Source organism: Anopheles cruzii, chromosome 3, assembly GCF_943734635.1.
Source record: "Anopheles cruzii chromosome 3, idAnoCruzAS_RS32_06, whole genome shotgun sequence".
Taxonomy (NCBI): domain Eukaryota; kingdom Metazoa; phylum Arthropoda; class Insecta; order Diptera; family Culicidae; genus Anopheles; species Anopheles cruzii.
The window spans coordinates 1,698,440-1,721,124 of NC_069145.1; the positions used below are offsets into that span (position 1 = coordinate 1,698,440).

At 51.2% G+C, this 22,685-nt stretch overlaps 2 protein-coding genes across 2 annotated transcripts in view; one reads left to right on the forward strand and one right to left on the reverse strand.

Moving 5' to 3' along the window:
- Positions 1 to 3,780: 3,780 nt before the first annotated feature.
- On the reverse strand, positions 3,781 to 4,484 carry LOC128273614 (uncharacterized). Its single transcript, XM_053011620.1, has 2 exons — positions 4,345 to 4,484; positions 3,781 to 4,267 (listed from the first exon to the last, which is right to left on the reverse strand). Exons 1-2 carry the CDS (start codon positions 4,397 to 4,399, stop codon positions 3,816 to 3,818), a joined length of 507 nt encoding a protein of 168 aa, XP_052867580.1. The 5' UTR covers positions 4,400 to 4,484; the 3' UTR covers positions 3,781 to 3,815.
- Positions 4,485 to 6,506: 2,022 nt separating this feature from the next.
- The window catches only part of LOC128274692 (nuclear pore complex protein Nup88), a 46,842-nt gene continuing 30,663 nt past the window's right edge, over positions 6,507 to 22,685 (forward strand). Inside the window, exons 1-2 of the mRNA XM_053012966.1 lie at positions 6,507 to 6,716; positions 21,560 to 21,729. Coding sequence (XP_052868926.1) covers positions 6,507 to 6,716; positions 21,560 to 21,729 — 380 coding nt within the window. The remainder of the gene's footprint in view (positions 6,717 to 21,559; positions 21,730 to 22,685) is intronic.

Consider the following 22,685-nt stretch of genomic DNA (forward strand, 5'->3'; position numbering starts at 1 on the left):
TGCGACAGGCTCACGGCACGGCAAGTCACGTGGCGACCGTGGCCGATGCATAATGACGATATAGAAAGGCACCGTCCGCCGCACCGACGGTGGAACGCCAACCGGGAATGTCGATGCCGCCAGCCAGGGCCCGGTGCAACACCCGCCCCCCGGGCTCGGGAGGGGGAAATTTATACGCTTCCTTCCAACTTTTCACATATCGGCCTAACCACCTTCGGCCTCGGTTGCTGCCACTGCCAGGTTGTTTATTCTTCGCACAAGACATACATTCAAGATTTTACACCAATCCGTCTTGGCATTGGCCCGGCAGCGGCAGCGGCAGCGGCAGGGAAGGGCAGCATCTTCGGCGACCGGTGCCAAGTGGCAAGTGCCACGGTACAAATCACATCGACTCCAATGTGCCCGCCAGACGAAACAGTTTGCGGCCTCCACTCCGCTCCGCTCGTTGTGTGTGGCTAGTTCCGGCCACAAACAACTGCGAGGGAGTTTGGCCCGGGGCCCGCTTATAAGATATAAATCGTTTCCGGCACTCAGCCAACCGAGGACGCAGAGTGGGAGGACGTTTCCTGGACGTGCCTTTAAAATCTTCGCCAAAGATGTGCAAACAGTGGCGCACGAAGGTGTGTGGCTGGGCGAAGTAATTTCCAAGCAATCGTGGTCGGTAGCGGACCCCCGGGCCAGTGCAAACAATTGATGTGATTAATACTTCCACTTCACGGCCGCCGGGAGCCGCTGTGGCCGCTTAGATGTGGCCGCCATAAATTCCCACCTACCTTCGCTATAAAAATATTCCAAGCAGTTCGTCGCGATTTCTGCTCGTGAACTAGGGACTCTAAACGGGTACAGCGACATCATTTTGGTGGCGCGCACTTTCATCAATCATTTAAATATGATTTCCAGCCCCGTGCTCACGTCCACGTTTGCCGGTCCAAATCGATCCAAGGGTACCCGGCCCCCCCTGTTTAGTATTCATTTGTTTATCCACCGGCAACCGGGAGCGGGGTCTCGGCACCGGGGACTGACAAAACTAACGCGCGGTGGTTGTCGAAATTAAACGCGCCCGATTCTGTACAAATAGCGTCGGAATTAATTATCATCAACATTCGAAAACATTTTTGACATACACACGCAGCGCACGTAGCGTGAGGCGAGGCGGCTGAAGTGAGGTTGCCTTTGTTTTGCCAATTTCCCAATGGCATTCACTCCCGGAAGGACCTCTCCGGCGCCCGAGCTGACTCCTTCTGACGATCTCACAGACGCTTCATCGTCCTTTCCGGAGGACGCGCGGCTTCGTGTGATTCGTGATTTTCTATTGAGGCATAAATAATTACTTATTATTATTACGAATCAACACAACGGCGGTCCGGAGTCTGGAGATCCTTCAAACCGGGCCCTCCCAAACACACACACACAGACCGAGCGGGGACGACAGACCATCTTCATGTGCGCCCTCAATAGTTTTCGTTTTGCTCCACCTCCAACTCCGGTCCCGAAGATGTCCCGGTTCACGGGATACAAGGATGACGGCACGGCTGATGAAGTTATTCTTGGGAAGCGGCCCAAAGTCATAAATCAGAAGCGGCGCACACGGGCGAAGAGGCGCACCCATCGCGCTATGGACAGGTTGTATGCTGTGTTTCGGGAAGATGAATGTCCCTGAAAATTGCGAAGGATGAATTCAGGATGTCCGGAATGGGCGAACGATCTTCACGGTGGGACCAACGACGGTCGACACCGTGCTCCGGAGCAAGCCGGGTGATGAGTGGGCGATGATTCTTTCTTTCCGGCCACCGGGAGCCACCCAGCGCCTCGTCCTGGGTCCTCGGGTCTGGTGGCTTGCCAGGCGTGGCGTTTGATCGGATTCGCAAGTGCCATCATCCGATTAGGTCTCGCCGAGCTGCCGAAATTGCGGCCCCCACAAGGCGGCGCTTATAATTCAAGGGCCTCACATGACACGGCCACCGACACGACAACCCCAGGACGGCAAGCGAGGATGCCTGGTTCGGAACGGTCTATTGACAAGAGGATATTTATCGATGCAAGGTGCGTATGTCGTGTAGCAAGCACAAGGATCAGCCCTCTGATGATGCCACCGAGGAGTGTTAATAAATTTCGCTCAAGTACCGTCAACGACAACCTGCCCTTGAGGAAGCCATAAAGCCGACGCCTAATGAGTCACTGCGTGCACTCGAACTTTACTGAAATGTTTAAAACATAAAATTAATTTGGCTATAATTTCCGGGTTTTGTAACTTGATTATTACATTACTTCCCCGGCTCGATTGAACATTCAATACGGAAGCTTTGGATTCCTCAAATTCCCCGTCGATTACGAGCCGATATCCCCGTTTGCACCACCGGCCACGTTTAATGGGGAATTATTCTTCGCCAACCAGTAGTCGTCGTCGTCGTAACGATAATGAACCAAAATATGCCATCGCAAGACATCGCGGCGTCCTTTATAAATTTTAATATCCTCCAACCCGGTGCGCGAAATCGGAAAGGTCCTCGGCGATGGCTGCTGACGATGACGTGCCCATGTTCTTGGACGCATCATCGCACCACACACACACACACGTGGCCACACGTTGGGGTTGGGTGGGCCGGAGAATTTATAGAATATTTAAATTGGTTCTTTATCAAACGCGGAACCCGCCACCGACTGCTGATGAACTTTCCCGGAGTTCCCGGAGAGGCGTATGTTTGGCCAGGGCGCCAGGATGGGAGCTGCGACGGAGCGTGAGAGACATCTACAGTCGACTGAAAGACGTCGACGGCGTCGCTAAATAGATTCCACACCGCCTGCCACCGTCGCCGTCGCCGCCGAAGCTGCCAATGAGAGGAAGTGTCCGCACGGTAAACAGTTGGCGGTAGTTCGTAGATCCTTTCCACCCTCCCCCGTTGCCGTGCGATTCGGGAAAAAGGCGGACGGCTTGCTGGCGCCTGGATGTGGTGAGATTTGATTTATGAATGCGATATTTGTTTAATAAATACAAACAAACTTCCCCAAAAACCGAACGCAAACTCGAACGTCAAGCGGGTCTCGCAGGTGCCAAACTACTTCAGCGTCCCCGGAAGTGGGCGGCTGTTACCGAGACGCCCACAGACACTACGCGCCGAGTTCACGACATCGTGGCCGCAACGCCCCAAAAGTGGTCTTCTTGAGGAGACACAGACACACACACAGGCGGGCGCGGGAAGTCCTCTCGCCGGTTGGCATCGCAGCGCCCCAACTATGTTCGCACAGAACCGGTTCAATCGCTGACGTTGATCTGAGCCTTAACCCTTGGCGCGCCGGAGCGCTGTATTATGAGCCGCATTGTTTTGATTGAATTTAATTATATGTTTATTGATTGAGCGAGCCTAGGCCTGGGCCGCGGCCTATCTGCGAGCGTACGTGCGTCATCGGAACCGGGCTGCCTGTCAGAACTTTGCGTTCTTCGAGGGCCACCGTCGGCCGGCAGGCGAACTGGTTCGCGCAGATAAATCGCCCAGGACCGGGTCTCGCTTACGAAAGGGCGTCAGTTAATTGGCAAAGTTCAAGTGTACGCAGCCCATAAGACTGTGGCGCCCTCGCCGGGGGCGCTGTCACACTACATAACGCCGCAATTCGGATCGGCGACTTCGGCTGGAAAGCTACACGGATTGCGTCATGCGGACGGATTGACCCTTGCTGTCTGCAGATTGCCGGAGCCCTTGCGAGTGGGCCAGCGAGTGACAGTGGGCCAATCAATCACCTGCACGAAGAGTATTGCGCGGACTGTTTAGTGTAATTGGGTGGAGTGGATTATGATTTGCCTTTTTTATTTTCATCCATCAGCTGCACAGCCGCACCGCGAACGGTGCGAGCAGCGAGAAACTCATTAACGACATTAGCGACCTTTGGGCCCCGGGCTCGGCACCGGATAGGCTTCCTTCGGCGATGGGCAGGTTGTTGCAGCGGTCCTCGTCGTAACAGGCCGCACATTCGAGCGAACCTTGGAACGCGGCGTGTGGCAGGGAGCAGAAATGGGACGCCGGTCCGTCCAGACGATGGACACAGCCGCGGACAAACAGAAACACGTGGCCACTCACTGAGGTGGCCCGCACGTGGACACACTCGTACTGGTTACGTAGCGTCGGCAGGGAGCTACGGAGGGGCCGTATGAAACTTGCCAGACTGCTGTTCGTCATCTGCACCGTTTCCTCATCGCAGGTCACCGCCGGGACGTCCTCGCCGAGCGAACAGTCATCGACATCGTAGCAAAAGTCACAGCGAAGAGCAAATCCTTCAAGAAGACAAAACCACGCGGACGCCCTTGAGCAACGTGCTTCCGCTAAACCGTAAATGGACGCTAACACTAACCTGTTTGCACCAGGGAAAGCCACACCACGGCACTGACCAGCGCAACGGAATGCATCGCGCGTTGTTGGGGAATGGACAGAGTAGTAAAACAATCGAAACCAATCTATAAATACGATCACCACAAGACAGCGGTCTCAAGACTCAAAACTGGCACCAAAGCCTTCAACCTTCTGTTGCCGACCGGTGTCGATTGTTAACTGACGCCAGCACCGGAGCTTTGGCTGCGCTGCAAGCTAAAGTCATCACGCAAATGCATCGTTGTTGCCGGTGTGTTGGTGTGCTGCATTTTGTGGCGCAGCAGAAGAAAAAAAGGCAATAAATTGCATCGACCGACCGTGGGGGGTTTGTGCGCGATCGGCGCGCGGCAGGCATTATTATGCAAACTGTCTTTTTACTACTTGCGGAACGGAAAGGCTGGCCCAGGTGTGACAACTGGCACAAAAAGATGAACCACAATGACTACTTCTTGGCTGCCCGTGGTCGGGGTTTTTAGTAGCTAGCCGTGCACACCAAGGACATTGATATTACAACGTTATATATTTTTGAATGAACATTTCGCTGATAACCTATTGAAATCGCTCCCCGATGCCTGGGCGGCATAAGAATTCAAAAACTGTCCCGCACCAAAAGATTTACGACCTGTCAACGGTAAGCTCCGAAACATGGAGTTGCACTACTGGAAATTCAAGAAGAATGTTTTATTTGGCTCCCCTTCGGTGGGTTTGCTCCCATCCGCTAGCATCCTCACTAGTCGTGTGGCCAATCAGGCCGAAATTTGGTCCCCATTACTAAGTCATAACTGTCGTTACTTTGACGAATCGGAGAGAGCGACGGCATCGAAGACGCGACAGCTATATCTGGTGCCACTCGATCCGGTTCCGGGTTTTTTTTATTATCCCGCTTTTCCGGGGGAGGGTGTCCTTTTAGGGGATGGATTGATGATTGAGAGAGAAAGAAATGTTCAATTTCAGCCACTCAGTCTGCGAATGCGAATCTGACTGACGGCGGAGATACGTGGCATGCCGAACCCAAAAAAATGACATCAGGTCGACGAAATAGATATGTTTTATGAATGCCAACAGCAAAGTGACATCCTACGGCCCCAGTCCTTGCATCTCTCTGAGACTGATAAATGTGCTTCCTGCGGGAAGAAAAATTGATACACGATGCGTGAGGAATAAATTTAGCCAAAGCCGGGGAGCCGCCATCCATTTATGACGCCACCGCACGCACTCGTATAGTTGAATTCCTGTCGCACACGGGCGAACGATTTGACCGAAATTCAATCAAAAAGTATCCCGCACATATGGAGACCCTCGCGGATTCGCGAAGCAGCATCGACGGAGGGTGGCCGTGACAAATGATAGGTTAAATGTGAATATTATGCCAAACATTGACATTTCTCGGCAGTAATTATTGTCTGGTCAGTGTAGCTCGAATGGTAAAGAAACGCTCCGTTCGGGGACTCGGATCAACAATCAATTTATCAAAGTAATGATATCCACTGTAATAAGCTTTAACCTTACATTGATGCGGCGTTGTATAATGAAACGGGAAGACGTGCGCCGTTGACGATTGATGCTACTTAATCGCTCATTCCTCCAGGCGTGGCCAAGAACCTGTTTTTGAATTGCGCCGTTGCTCGCACGCTAATCTAGCTTTAATAATCCATTTCACGTGCTGACGATCTTTCCATTAGGCACACAGTAGGCCACTCGCTCAAACTGTATTGCTGTCAATTCTTTGCATACGACGAGCGCCGAAATGCCCGAAAAGAAACAGAATAAAAGTACGTTTTGTGTGTTTTCTTCACCAACGAATCTGCGAAACACCGATTAAACACACAGATTACAGCCAAATCGAACCTTTTTGAATTCGTTACGTGTAGAAAATCAATTTAAAAACATATGGAACAACGGGCCGTCGGCGGACGTCACAGAACCCTACAACAGCGCGGTGCGAAGGGATCGTGCGCAGTGGCCACACCTTTGACGTCGGCTGTCAAACGAAGCGACCGCCAGTTTGTTTGTATTTTGGTGCGCATTTACGAGTGCCGGCAATCCGTTCTGTGCATTTTCGGGTGTTTTTGTACGTGGAAAGCAATATCGACACTATCGCGCTATTGTTTCGAGTGGTAAACAGTGCACTGAATCGTTACCAGCATGGCTACGAAGACGGATAGCTATGGGTTCAATGCAATGACAATGTTTCAAGTGGCCCGCGACTGTTCGCCCGACGACCACAAGCATACGCAGAATCTGGTGGAATCGAAAGACGATATGCTGTTCGTGTGGAACGCCAAGAATTGTTGCGTCATGACGTTGAACTGGCGTGCGGCGGCCTCGAAGAAACAGGAACCGCTGAAGCATCAGGTACGAACCGCCGCAATGTAACATAACCTCTCATCCGGCTGGAAGGTGTTCCGGCGCCGGTGCAACGCACGACGCACCATCTGACAGGCGGACGGCGGACGCACTTTTTTCGCTGATCGGGCGCAAAAGCGCCTTTCGAACCTGCTGCGGCCATATATCAACTAATAATGGATTATTTATCGGTCTAATTAGCTTTTATGGCCATAATCTTAAATTATATGCAATCGCACAGCCGCACGGGACACACGAATATCTGTGATTCATTTCATTATTCGTCCACTTTGCCTATCGCTTGCCGAGAACTGCGTTTGGTTCGCTCGCTTTAACGGCTGTTTTTGGGTTTATTTCTTTCGTAGCGCGTTTTTTCTGGCCACTGATCCGCGCTCACGTGTGCGCCGCGTTATCTTCCGCGGGCCGCGGAAGGAGAACCGAAAACGAATTTCCATTTGCAACCGTCGCAAGGGCCGTCGTTCGTAGTTTGCGCGCTTCCGGTGGGTCAAGGATCCGGGCGCCGAGAGAACGATTTAAATTATAGGAAGGAAATTTTATTACACTTTCCGCACCGGGTCCTCCGCGACGGCGGGCAAGGGCTCAGGGGAAGGAAAGTTTGAAAATAATGGATTTTCTCGTCCACTGGCAGCCCCTCCCCCTGGGCCCAGGTTTGTCCGTTTGTGGGTCGATTCGCGGCCGTCTTCCATCCATCTCTGGGCGGGCAAATTACCGAGCGGTAATGATTAACATTCTGGCTGGCCCGAGGGTGATCACATTGGGTAGTACCATTTTTTTGTCATTTCTGAGCCCACTGCCAATCCATAAAAATTGTGTCATTTGCCAGGCGACCATTAATGATGGTGGTGGTGGCCGCGTAAGGATCACTTTATCGAATGCTTTCCCCCGGGGACGGGATGCGATAAATAATGAAATGCTTTTTTAACCTACCGCCTAATAGGAACCGCTCGGAAGTGCTTGAAAAGCCCATAAATTAGTTTAAAGATGATTTGTTTCATTCTTATCGCTCAAGAGCCTTCCATTTGGTGGCCACCCGAAGCAGTGGGCGCACTGGAGTGTCCCACGGTAAAGGTAATCTAAAATATGCTTCGTTAAACTCGATTAGCCAATTCTACTATAATTCCGCCTCTTTTTTAATTCCAACACTAGTCCTGGTTTGGTGGCCCGGGACCGTTTTCTTGTGTATTGTAGATTTTTCGAATCCAACGGTCGAAGAAAGGCCACGATCAAAAGATGTAATCCCGCCTGAGATCTATGCAAATTTTCACACTGTGGTACCGTCGGCACCCGGCACCCGGGCGTTCCGGGCGAAGGCCGCGGCACGACATAAGGGAAAATCCAATTCATCCCAAATGAAATTTTAAAAAACTTTTCCATCAGCCCGAGCGGCAGCGGCAGAGTCACCTCAATACTCACTCGCAGCTAGTGAGTGGCCGGGTCGGGCCGCGAGCTGCATCCTGCCGCGTAGTCGCGCCCGCAGTAGCACAGAAGCCCCCGGGTTTATCATTCACAAATTTATGCCCCGGACGGCCGAATAGCGGCAGCGGCTCATAAATTTCCATCCCCAACCCATTTATAAAATTATAACTCCCCGAGGTGATTCTTCTGCAGCGCGCTCTCCGGTGCCGGTGGGTTCACTTTACCGCCTGTCATCACCATTTTGGCGCCGGGGGGGGTGAGCCTGAGTCGCGACACACACACACGTTTCGCGACGTGCGCGCGCCCTGGCCCATCAATATGGTGTCGGGATGTGATAATGATTATGTCACGTCGATCATCGGATTTAGTGCGCGTATTAAAAGCCGGGCCGGGCCCATCAAGCCGGGCATAGTTGCCGACCGAAGCGGGCGGCCGTAAAAATCATGGAGGCAGTAAAAACATGGCACCAGCCACCGGAGGAGGAAGCCTTAATTACGGAAGTATTAAGAAATTTCGCAACTGCACTAATAATAGTATCTCAAAAGTATAAATTGTACCCACACTCATCGTAATAATAAAATAATTCCTTCCCCCTCAGCGGGTGCACCGGGGGAGGCTGGGTGGGCCCCGGGGTACTTCCGATTCCCGGAAGATAGTTGCGCACGTAATTCTTGATCACAAGAACGGAACGGCGCTCGTTGCACCGAGTCGTCGGAATGGTGAAAACGGAACTTTTCCCATTTCTTACCCCTCCGAATGGCCACCCTCCGTGGGGTGGGGCGGAAGAAAGGAGGCAACTGCACCGGTTGCTCGGTCAAGGATTTGTCTTGAGCGCGCGGCGTTCGTTACGGAGCGGACAAAAATGCCCTGCCGCTGCCGTTTGTTCTTTTTATAATATTTTAAAAATTATCACTCTAGTTTTATGCTCACACTTTTCTCTCCTTACCCCGTGGCCCATGGCGGTGCATTGGCGCACTCGAAACGGCCCGGTCTCGGGCTCGGCAACATCTTTGATATATTCACTGTCATCGTCTTGACTTCCTTTTGCGTCTTGAGAGCGAGACCCGTGCTCGTCGGTGATTCGTCGCCGCCGCACGGCCACCAGCATACTGTTTCCGGTTGGCTCTTCGTTACGCCGTACGGGAAGCGCTCAGCTTCTTCAGCGCAGTCTCGGGCGGCCGACCACGTCTGCCGCTGTGATCTATAATGCCCAAAATCTGTTCCGTTTCCTCAACGCCCAGGTGCCCATACTTGGAAAATAAACTAATTAAGTTGTTTTGTTTTTATTTCACAAGAATTCTTATCCCAACGATCCCTGTAACTGTGTCGTGGAAGAAGCCGATCGTTAAGTTCCCCGTCAGTCGGCGGCTGCTTAAAGAGCGGATCTCAACTCGTGTCTCGTTGTGGTCCGAACCCTCGAACGTCTTCGGCGGAAGGTTCCCGGGGAGGATTTATTACGATTGCCAAACCCATCATCCATCCAACGCCCGACCGTTCACATCCTCCACGACGAGAGCTCTCAACAATAGAACCGAGTGCCCATATCTTCCGCCGGATAAGAAAATTCCGTCCTCCAATGTTGTGTTCGCTCTCGTCCATCTCCAAATCTCTGTCCCTCACGACACAGGCACACAGAGTCACTTGATTTCTAAAGCACTCGATTTTTATTTCGAGACTCGCCAAAAATCCACAATCGACCGAAGGACACACCGGGCACAATCGGAATCACGGAGCGAGAGAGGGGCGGACGAAAAGGGACATCGAGTGTTGAATAAGAAAATAGTGATAGAAGTCGTTTGTCTTGAGGAGTCCCCGTCTTTATGTGCAGCTCCGCTCCCTGTTGCTGGCTCGTAGGAGCCAGACGACGAATCGACGACAAAGACCCGGCGACAGGGCCCCCGGGGCGGACAACCCTGAAGCGAGCGAACGGGGATGAAAAAGATTCCGGTCGCATACATGTGATTTTCGTCACTTTTTGTCACCAGGAATCGGTGCCGATCCGGTGGCCGGGGTACGATGGCCTCACATCTAGCAGATACATCATACGAAGGACACACATTTATCCCGTCGCCGTCGCCTCCACGGCCACCGGAATCAGTGGTCTCTGGTTGTGTCCCAAAACGATGTGCCGAAACCATGATGTTGGCTTGGCGGAGGCGAATTTTAAAAAGGATCTTCACACACACACACACTGGGGTTTGTCCAAGTTTGTGGCCATAACCTTTCCGGCCCACACTCCACTCTCGGAGTGTGGAGATAAGAAAACGGAACCGGTTGGTGGGAGTGAAAAGTTGAGCACATTTTGAGGCCGCGTGTGTTTTGATTATTAGCTGCTCGATACGGGGAGCGACGAACGAAATACAGATAAAGATGGCAATACGACAAGCTATTTTTGTGGTGGGTTAAAGTCTCGCCGCCGCGGGATTGGTCATGTTTGATGAAGAAGTTTTGTCTCGAAATGAATCGACGGACCGAATCATAACGAAGCCGGATGGTGGCCGTGGGATGTGACACTATCGTGATGGCGCACACGAGTTAATGGGATACGTGACACGGCGACGAATGGAGAACTCCGTGAATCCCGCTGCTCCAGCGGGTTGGTCCTAAGTCTTCCGATAATTGCTCAAAATGAAATATCCTTCAAAGAGATTTTAATGAAATTGGTCTGCATTTCGTCATAGCAACCGTTGCCGTTCAACGATGACAGCCGTGTCAAACTGACAGCAGTGGTTTGACAGTCGAACTGTCAGTGTGAATACAAATTTCAATAACTCACAATGCAATACAACAATCGGCGACTAACTACAACCGATATTGTTTTCAAAAATCATATATTTTAAAAATGTGTTGATTGTAAACTTCTTTGCAAGCTTCCGGGTTTGTCTAAAAGGAATCTGTCTAACCGTTTTCGGAATTTCATTCTCTCGCAAAAATTAAACCCATTTGCTCCTCCTTTACAGTTTCCGGGGAAGATACTAAAAACTTATGGCCTATGCTTCATCACCGAACGAAGGAACGAAGGAAAAGGCTTCCCACCCGATTTCCTCCGTATCAGGCAACAGAACGCCGGAACCAATTTACATAAAAAGCCATTCCATTTCTTTTGCGCACACCTCTAAATGCAATATTCTTGCACTCCCCCTCAAAATGGTGCACCGGTGGGTGAGGCCAAATGTGCAACGGACGAAAATTGAAAACTTTGGGCCATCATCGCCATCGTCTTGGGCGCAAGAAACCGGATGCTTCCGGATGGCTCGCAAAATAGACCGTAAACGTAAATAAGGTCATTGTTTTCCGTAACGAGGTGCTAGAACTAAGCCAGACACAGCGCCTGGCCGGGATACACGGCGGACCGGAACGTAAGAAAGTCCAGCCGAAGTTCCTACTACTAACCGGCTAATAGTGTGCCTCCTAGCCTCACAGCCTCCTTCTCAATCATGTATGCATCATCGACCTTTAGAAGGGGCCCTATCACCCGGGCTGATCCAATTTACTTTCTGGCCTTCGCCCTCCCGAACCCATTGGCCTTTGCCCGGACGACCGGACGGACCTAGGAGTGTCTTCCCTTATCGTCGTCCCAGCCGACGTTTCGAGTTTTTTGGGCTGATGTCCCTAACGATATAATGATCTATTATTATGATTATGGTCAACACACCACCTAAAGCGCACCTTCTGGAAGGAAGGAGAGTCGCATAAATGGCCATGGTCGAATGGTCGGGGAGTCCATCAGCCATCAGCCCGGAGTGTGCTGGTCCGCGGTCCACTTCGATCATCAAACAGAAACAGGTCGCGCTGCGGCGGGTGTGATGTTTCTGATACGTATCCATCATCTATTAACCAATTTAATTCACAGGCCATTTGTCAAGGCTGATGGGCAAACATCTGTTACGCAGCATCCAGCATCCGCTTCGCTCGCTTCCGGACGTAATGGCCTGGGGCGGGGGAGGCCCTAACGAAAATGCCCGTTTTTTTACACCAAATCTCCAGGGAAACAACGCGTCCCTACAGTCCCACGTCGGTCACGTCCCGTGCCGCGCTGAGTGTTGATTTGATTCTTCCTCCGCGGTGCTACGTACGTTCGATTCGGTGTTCGAATTGCCATTGTGGAAGGAAGTGGCATTATTGGGTATTAAAGCATCTGAAGTACTCCCCGTGGCATCGGTTGCCAAAGGTGCTTCATCCTGCCACACTTTCGCACACAATCGCCCACATGGAGTAGTTGAAGCGTTGAACGCCGCCCTGCTTCGGATTGAATCAATTTCAAATTTGATTCCGATCAAACCGCAAAAGAAGAATACACAATTCATTGAGAGGTAAAAATGGTAAAGGTTTTGCAGAAAAAGGTGAAAATCTTGTCTCTCCTCAATCCATCTTGTCTAATCTTGTCTCGCGAGGCTTGCTTGGATGTTGCTTAGCAACGTCCCCGACAGCGCAAGTGACAGATTGACACCGAAGCAAAAATATCCCCGCATCGATGAAAAAAGGTCCCGCGATGAAAAAAGAAATCCGCACAGATTGTGGTGACATTTGGCGTGTTGAAAAGTGTCGGTTTGATGTGGCCAAAGTCTTCGCGGTGGATTTATTCCAATTTTTTCCTCCGAGCGCTCTAGCAAATAATTACATCCGCCCAGTTGACTTTCTTCGCGCGGCGGAGAAACGGCGGCTCAAGCATTCGACAAGAAAAGATAAAAAGCTCGCACGCAAAAGATTGCCGCCGCCCCGGACGCAACCGGGGCACTTGGGGCGCAAACACTTGCGGCGGCACAGTTCTATGAACTTCGATGAAGTGGAAAATTCAAGTTTGTGGCGCCTTTCATCCGCACGGGCCGCGCACATAATTTCAGCCGCGAAACCGGCGGAAACTTCTTCTTGAAGTGTGCGCGCGGGTTTTTCCGACTTCCGGGCCGGGGTCTGGTCGCTGCCGGTCGGGGCCAGTGTTTGATGCTTTGTAATTTTATTTATCCCATTTTTTTTTCTGTTCCCTCCCCGCGTGTCTCATGCACACGGCCGGCGGTGACGCTAAACGGTGACGGCGTCTCGCGTGATGTGCACTTGTGTGGGTATTTTTCCAACGACAAAAAAATCGTTTGTAAATTCCAGATTCCAGTCCCCCGGGTGGCCTGGCCTGGCCTGGCCCCGTGAAGTGTAACCAGTTAGGCAGGATTCGTGTGCCCTCGAGTGCCGCGGTGGTAAAAATCTCTAACCGATTTTGTGATTATAATTATTGCCGACCGAGATCTCTCCTTCTCGCGGCGGCCGGTTTCCGGATCGGACCGGAAAGCACCACAGAACGCGGACGCGGCTGTAAAGGAAAAGAAAATTCCGCTGCCGGAAGTTAAAGGAGCGAGAAGGAGGCATTCATGCATGCACAAGTGCACACTCTTGTGGTCTAGGATTTTTGCTTCCGCGCCCTTTCTGCTGCCCGTCCGGCCGTCGCCGCCGCCGCCGCCGCCGGGTTTGGTACTCCACTTTCGACGAGTTCCGACGGAATGCCATTTCGCCGCGCAGCAAATGGTGGAAACCAATTTCATCTATACCAACACACATCCGGCTGGTGACCCCAAGGCCGAACCACGTCTCCGCCGCTTCTGCGGCTCGAGAGTATTGTCGGACCAAATGCGGCTCGAGGCCGCCGAGTTCCGGGCCGTGAATCGGACCGAATCGGTCTCTCATGTGTTCTGGGTTTCCGCTTGCCACCGTGATGGGCGCGCGCGCGTTTTCTGTCACCTTTCCCTGATCCGGCGTGGTTCCGCGGTCCCACTTTTTTTTTGCTTCTTCTCATACTTTGTTTGATGTGTGGCCATTTTTTTCCGTAAAGGTGGCGATGTGGCCTAGCCAAACCGCCCCTAAGAAACGCCGGTAGAGGTGTTCGGCAGGAGCAACTCTTGAGAGTGCAGCCAGCGCAGGTATAATTATGTTTTTCATCTCACGTGTTCCGTCGTCGGGTCGCCGCGCTGTCTGATTATTGCTGCCTGTCGATTAATCTTGCCGGGGGCCCCGGATGAGAGAAAAATTACTGCTCGATTTGCTCGCCTTCCGGAGCTCGTTCATTATTTGTGCCAAAAGTTTAGCGGCGGCGCAAACGTGGCCGGCGTTCAATTTCAAAGGTTGGATGTACTAAAAATGCCAATGCCGGAAGTCAATTGAAAGCGGCAAAAAGGCAAAAAACAAGGCAGCATTTTAATCGACACCCGTTGGTGCGGCGCGCCTTTGGGTATCACTAATTAATTAAGTTCCATCCTCTCCACCGTTAAGGCCGCGTTGCTTATTTATATGCCGGCATTTTCTCATGCCCTCGGAGCGACGGCGAAAAAAATCACTTTACGCTGCCTTCAATCCACCGGAACGTCCGTCCGGCCTGAAGATGGGGTGCACCGACCGACCGACCAAAAAAACTGGCCGCTCATAACGAGGTGTGAAATTCAAACAAAATTAGAAAGGATTCATCAACACCGTCACGCTCGGAAGAACTTGAAGGAACCTGCCCGAGAACGGGCCAATAAGGCCGAAGAAAGGATGCCATTTGGTCATTTGGAACGTTCACCGGGGACAGAGTGTCTTAGACCGGAGCGGGCGAGCGAGAGAGGTCCTGTGCCTGAAGTTGGGACGATTATTGACTTCTGCAATAACTTGGCAAAACAAAAACGGCTGGATTGCGTGAAAATATGCCAAGTTCTGCTCGACGAGAACGAGGACCGGCGAAGGACGCGGAAAGGATTCGCTTCGATCCGCGTCTCCACGTAACAGAAAGAGAAAGAAGGGAAAAAGGGGTGCATAAATTGGCATTCAAACGAAATTGTAGACTATTTATTATTCTGTTAAGTGATGCTGGTGTTTTTTTGGTTCTCTTCCCTTTCGCGCCCGTGTGCCATCAACCCAAACGATTCACTTTCTTGGGAATTCGGTTTCACCAAACACCGCGCCCCACACCAATTTCAGCAGCAGCAGCAACTCCGTGTGATTGAAACAATTTATTTACTTTGTAATTGAAACCAAATCGCATCTTACTTCGAGGACGACGGTGGCTAGGAATTTGGGAGCTACTAAAGTAAAAGTATGCAAAAAAACACACTGTCTAGTTGCGCCGTCAAGGGGTTGCCGTCGACTTTATATGCGTCCCATGATTATTTCTTCGCGCCCTTGGCTTTCGGTGAGCATTCATAAAGTTTTATGGCATACGAGAGAGCGCGCGTTGTTTTCTCCTGTCCGAACCGTCGAACGACCGTTGCGCTTTCATGTTGCGCGATCGTTTAGAAGATTGTTATGTCACTCTGTTTGTTTGGCTACCGACGACACTGCCGGGCATCAAATTTTACTATGTTTTCGACCGAGTGACAACCAAGTTGGCGACGCGCTGTAAAAGAGAATAACCTTTGATTTGTGCAGTCTAGCAAACATTCTAAAGTGTACCCCATCAAAAGAATGGTCCATTAATTCCATTCAAAAAAAAATGGCGGCGTCTTATGATTGGCAAAAGAATTCCGCAAAACCACAGCCTTCTTCAACGAGGTCACCGTGCGAACGCAATTATATTTCTGTTTTCTTTCGATTGGCATCAAACGAGTTTGTTTGGAGCTGAGCACTGACTGACAGCACCGACTGCTTAGCAGGCGGTGCATTCGCGCTGTGTGTGCTTCGATATAACAGATTGGGTAATATTTTCTTCCGTCACCGGCGAACGGAAATAAAGAGCACTCTCTCCCCGCGTACACGCCGTGCGCGCTGTTTTGGCAAAGAAAAACAAATTTTTAATTGGGAATGTTCGCCGGCAAAGATAATCACAACATGGCGCGCGCGCGCGGTGAAGGAAGAGCGGCGGCAGCAGTTCCGGCACATTCTGCGGGAACCATCGCGGCACGGAAACACACACACGCAGAGAGTGAATATTGCACGGTAGAGCAGGTTAATTTCGTCGCATCCTTTTTGCAGCGAGCAAAAGACGCTGATGATATGCGCACACGGCTTCGGATGATTATGTTGATGCTGGTAGCTTTATGTTTGCTGCAACAACGGGGGCCATAGCACTCGGTAAGTAGTGTGTGTCCCCCGTCGTGTGTGTGTGTGTGTGGGGAGGAAAATGAAGTGAACAAATTTTCCGCTTACTTTCCTGTTGCAGCGCCTGCCAGCATCCTTTTTGCCATCCTCACCCGCACTGAAATCCGTCGTCGTCGTCACCGTATCTTCGTCTACGTTGGGCACACTATTTTATAAGGGTTTTGTTTCGTACCCAAATGCACACACACACACACTGTGCCCAACCTAGTTCATCACCGCCTGGCCTATGCATCGGCCCATCGCGGGTTGGGGTGGTCCTACTATTAGGAGCATATTTATATTATTATAAATAATTTTCGAGATCTCCTGGTGCAACCCGTGTACCCGGGACCCGGTCAGAACGAAGGAAGACAGAGGAGGTACAAAATGGTTGCACCTGCGGGAACAACAATCGTTTTTTGTCGCAAACGCCGTCATTCCGCCAGATGGAGGCGCCCGGTGGCGCTTTCCTTTGGATGAGCTAACTAGGACTCTAGCGAGTGCACCCGCTTCCGGCCAGGCCAGGCCACGGTGCTGATGAGTTCGTTTGCCATTCATTTCCACAGTTCCTGAGTCCCGAGCCTCCCCTCGGGATCCTGACCCGTAGCTTTATCTTTCGAAAAATTCCCGTAATAATAAGCGAACCAAGTTGTTGGCCTGAACGAAGCGAAGAAATCAAAACGAGTTCCTTCGAGTTCCGTTATGCTGTGCTCTATCCAGCCACCACCAGCTTGTGACTTTGTACAGTCCACCCGACCATCCCGATGAGATATAAAAATGGTATGTCTTATCCTTGAGGCGAAGAAAGCAGACTTTTAATTCCAGGTTAATACAGGTAATACGGCGCCCGCGCCCGCACACACACACAGGGGCAGTGAAGCATAAAAATGAACTTCGGTTCTCGGTTCGAACACGATTCGTTTTCCCGCACCGACCGACCGCACTATCAGCGGAGCCCTCGCGGGTGGGACACCGGAGCGCACAATGGATCGTATATGTTTATGCAGGCAAATTATAGACCAACGCCGAAGGCGCCCTGGTTAAGAAGGCGACCCCGGTGACGACCGATTCCTCCGGCACACTCCGGCTACGCCGCCACCACCGCGCACGATAGGTTGTTAATGATAAAGAGAGGAGGCGACTGAAAAAAAAAATGGGAAAACATATTCGCATTTTCATTCGCCGTAGTTTGGAAAAAAGCGAAAATACCCTGGTACGAAGCAATAAGCTCTTCAGCTGCTCAGGTCGGCCGCTTGCGCCGCGCTGTTTCGCGCTCCTGCCACGGGGCGACCACGGTGTGGTGGTTTCCATTATGCTTCTGACAAAAAATCTGATAGGTGAACTTGTATCTCCGCTAATAGGAGCTGATGTTTAGTTAGATGAATTCCCGTGCAATGTTCGCCGCGAGCTGCGACCGAAGAAATTGTTAAACGAAGATAAGCGCACACCGCTTCGCCATATGCTGTGTGTTTGTTTTTTTTTTTTTTTGGCGCGATTTCCTTCTTTTTCGTTCACTGCTTAAGAAGTTTGTGGGATTGAAAATGGGAGCTCTTGCCCTGCCCTGCCGGCATTCGTAAGGCGTAAGCCAGCGCCATATAATTGCATTGTCTCTATCGTTTATGCTTATGCTTTTCAAGCATCCGACGATGTGGTGGCTTCATTAAAAGAATAACGTTGCCTAATCGTTATTATATCGTTTCATTGGGAAATTAGCAAAACATACAGGGTGGATCATCAAGCAACCCTATATCTTTGACAGTAGCTGTCAAATCGACTAATGCCAAACCGCGTTTGAAGCGTTTCGTAAAATGGAGGCATAAATAAACAAAATTATCTGTGTTATGCTCCGGAAAACCCTATGTTGCGTAAAAATGAATATCATGGTACGTCCTAGCCGCCGGCACCAGCGCACCTGGCGGACTTATTAGAAACTATAGCTAGAACGACGCACGCATATCTAGTATCCTTAGAGAAGATGGAAAAGCGAGAAACGAGTTCGCGACAGACAGTGGAGAAAGAAAGACTTATAATTTTTGAGCTCCTCCTTCTTCTACTATCACATCACGGTGTAATAAAAGAGGTTCTACAAAAAAGGTTTTTAGTTTGTCGCTAACTCGAGAGTGAATAAATTTAACACCCCTCATTAATCCAGCGGTTGTCAATTCATTCGGTATATCAATTAGTGTGTTGTTGCAACAAAATGATCACTACTCTGTTCGCCTGTATTGAGTATGAAAGGATCTATTGTTTTCTTCGTGCCTTCTTACTAACCAACTCCCGAAGGAATCATATACTGCCAATACCAAAATTTATGATGTTGTTTTTTTTCTCGAAACGACGGTCCACAGGGCGCAAGTACCGGATCGGAGGATACTTTCTCCGTTCGTTTTCTGCTCCACCAGCGCTCCGTCTCTGTCGCTCCCGTTGCCGAGAACCGTCTCCCATTATCGATCGAAAATCGCGAACCCCCCAAAGGACATAGAGAATCGACGTCTCCCGAACCAATCGCTCTGATTGGTGCAGAGTCGGAAGCGGAAGCGAAAACGGGCCGCCAGCTGGTCCGGAATTTTCCGATCAATCTGTGGTCTGTGTGAGAACGGGCAAACACCATGGCATCCCCCCAAAGCAAACGAAGCCCCAAGCGAGTTGACGCACAAATCAATTATCGATTGGATTCCGATTTTCGGGGGGCGTATCGCTGGTGTCCCGCGTGCTGGTACGCATACGCAATATCGTTTCCGACGGTTGATGCGGATGTCATGCCGAAGACTTCAATGCGACCTCAACCTCTCTAGCAACCACTGGATCAGTAGCGATCTAGTCGTCAATGGAGACGAATGACAGTTGGCAATGACAACGTGCTGTCAAATTTAAGTGATAATGAACTTTAATATTATTTTTAGGTTTAATTTTTATACGACTGATACAAAAATGTCCTTTTAAAACACTTTCTCCAATCTAACGCAGGGGGATTTCGCTTCTGAGAAATGACTGACTCTTGCAAATCTCGATGTTCCCCCAAAAACCATCGACAATTGCGCCCACGGCGAGGCTTGTAATTCATTTGATTAGTAAATAAAAAAATCGAAATAAGCTCCCCGTTGGGGGATTTAGGACGGCTCCGAGAGGAGAAGGCCATTCGAGAAGCGTCAAAATTGCTGAAGTGCAGAATTAAAACGCGTGTTCGTTATGAATCATGTTTTCAACGAAAAGCGACAATGTAAAATCACTCCAAGAACCACCGGCACTGGGATGGAAAGAAAGTTCGGCAATCGCAAGGAGGCTGCAAAAGCCTCCGGACCGGAAAATCTGTTTCCGTGTCGTCGTCCACACTCGGGGGAGCCCAGACCGCGCGCGCTCTCGGACAGGTTTGACCTCCATGCATAAATTATTGGCATAAAAGTTTGTCATTTTTTCGGTCAAACATCTCTCCCCCGGGGCGCGAGCGAGGGCGGAGATCCGTTCCGGATGAGCCTCATGACGGAGCGAGCCTCTCGGTGCTGCGCCTCAGTTCCTTAATGTGAATGGAAAATTAAAAATAGTCGCTTAATTTTTATTGCTTGGTCGCGCGCGCCCGCGCCGGTACATCGTGGCACATCCATCCCGCGGACGGCGCACCACCGCGCCTCGTAAAAGGCCGCACAAATAGATTGACTAATGTATATACATTATTTATATCGCCTTTCTGTGCGCTTTTTTTTATCATTCCTTCCGCGTGCCGAAGACGATGCCGTTTCCAGCGGCATCTCCAGAGGACCGAAAACGGAACTGAGCTGAGGATTTAAAATCAATTTTTTTTTGTTCCACCACCGGGGAGGGCATCGGTGGTGGTGTCCACCGGAGGGGCGGTGAGTTTTGGTGATAAGAAATAGAAAGCAGCCACCAAGCAAGCAAGCAAGCAAAAAAAAGCGCGCCTAGTGCCGGAAGGCCCTACTTTGAGAGATTTTTCTCCCGCGGTTCTTGGCCCGGCCCGGACGGTAATGTAATTTCTTCCAACCGCCCCCGGGGCGCGGCCGGCAAATTGAAAGCGGTGGCGGCGCAGGGGGATCAGCGCAAGATAAATCGATGCCGGACGGGGAGGGCACGCGGAGCAAACGCGGAGAAGATTACCTGCCCTCCGTGGCCCGCTCGGGTTCGTGTTCGGGTTTTGCATGTTTTCTTCCACCAAACGACACGGTAATGGAGATGTTAATATATCGGAAGAGTGTATCCGCCAACAACGAGCAGCAGTAGTGAGACGGAACGTAAAAATCATCATGCAAATGAACGGACAGAGTGGAGACGGATGGATCGTTAAGGGAGCCACGGATGGAACCACGCGGATGACATCTTTCCATCGTGCGACGAATCGGCAATCAAAATATTCCTTCCCGAGTGTCCGAGGCAAGCACTTCACCGAGGACCATGGCGAGACAAATAATCAGATAATGGAAACGGCTCAGCCAGCCAGCCGCCGGTCGCAACATGCAACCTGCGCCCGGGCTGCATATTGGTTTGCACGCCATCCGGCGTTCCTTCAATTCCGACTGATTGCGGGTACTGCGGAGAAAAAATGGGGCCACCGACACACACCGGTCCGGACAAATCTGCTTCAATATTTCAAGCTTTAATGGCACGCAAAACCGAACGGCGGCCGCGTGTCCATCCATCTTGCTGCGCTTCGTTTGCCCTCCGGACAGGAGCGTCCTTGGGTCCGCCGCGTTCCATAATTGAATCGTTCGAGTTTTCTTTAATTATACGCCATTTTCTTTCAACAATGTGCTCACATTTTTATTCCTTTCCAGGGCCCGGGCCCGGGCCAGTTCGATCTGCGTCGGGCGCGCGGTCGTTACGCCGCGTCGTTTATGCATTGATATAATTTCTCCCGCTTCGAACGGCGTCGGCGTCGGTTTATTAGCCAGTCTATATCTATTATTCATATTTATGGGCAAACATTAAAAAACATCGCCCTATCGAACTCCGTGGCCGCTCGCCGAATGGCGGCCCGGGACCACCCCCGGGGGGTGGACTGGCCCGGGTGGGGAAAAGGATCTTCATTAATGAATTACGAGCCGGGGTTGGCTGGGGCTCGAATCGGGCTCGGATCGGCCTCCGGGTCCTTTATAATTCAAAATTTTTATTGCCACCTCTTGCGCGCCCCCCATAGGACACGGCGACGGCGGCGGTGACACCGGGGATCGGACCGAGAAAGTTTGCGCCAGGGGGGAAAAATCCCTGGCTAAAGAAAGTTCCGTCACGCCGCGTTCCGAGAGTGTGCAGAGAATCGTTCGTGAATCGTTGTTTAATTACCAAACCTTCATCCGGCGGTGGCCGGTGGCCGGTGGTTGTTGTATTTTACTAACATTTATTCATCTCCCCCTCGTGTCTCTTTCTCGCCGTAGACGCTGATTCCTTCGGCACCGCAAAATTTCACGGTGGAAAAGATACTCCCGTCGACCGACGGCACCTTCCTGGCGCTGGCCGGCCCGAACGGGTTCTCCATCATCGAATTGCCCCGCCGCTGGGGTCCGAACGGTCAGTACCAGAACGGCAAGGAGTGCATCATCTGTCGGTAAGTGTGTTGGCTCGATGTTGTGTCCATTTGTGACACTCGACCCGAAATGGCGGGCTCGAATAAGTTTTGTGAATTAGCATAGAAAACCCATAACATTAATTCCCGCTTCGCACGGCGGCGGCGCCGATGCGTTGTGGCGGTCCTGCAGCCGCCGGCCACTAGGCGGTCGGTAGTGGTCACAGCGAACACAGTTCCGAACTCTTTCGCGCCTTCCGTGGGGGGAAGTTGTTCGTTGGGCGAAAAGTTAACGCTGTTCCGGCTTCGGGCCGTGGCCGGAAACCGCCAAAAATTAATACCTAATAAGAATCAAGTGGACTTAATTTCTAGTTGTTTATTTTTATTTATTGCCCGCCAGCCGGAACCGAGCCGGAGCGGAGCCGGAGCTCGAGTGCCGCCGGAACAGAGCGCTCGGGCGCAAGCGAGCGCAAGGATTAGCGCGCAAATCTTGTTCCAGACAATTTGAAACGAAAGGATTTCCGCCAGAAGCCCGGAAAATGCTTCCTCTCTCTCACTCGGCTCGGCTCCGGCTCGGTTCCGATACTGAATTACGTCTCCTTTGGCCTCTCTCTCTCTGTGTGCCGTGCCGTGTCGTATGGCAGAAGTAAAACACATTTCGACAAAAGAAAAACAACGAAAGTCAAACCGTCGTCCTCCGGCGGCGTGGCACATTCACGTCAATTCACGGGCGGCCTCCCCCCGCCCCGTGGCCGGGTTCCAGTGAAATGTTCATCTAAATTTCATTTGATTTAATTTTAATTAGATTTCTATGTTTAACTAGCAAAATCACACACATACACGGGCGCGCGCGCAGCCTGGAAGCTCTCTCTCTCTCGCTCGCCCTTGTATCACAAAGGCACATCCGATATGTGAAAATTAAGTTCCAGGACTCCGAGGAGGAGCCATCCGCCGGTTCCGGTTGAGCGGGTGTTCCCCGACCGCTCGAGGTGTTCCAA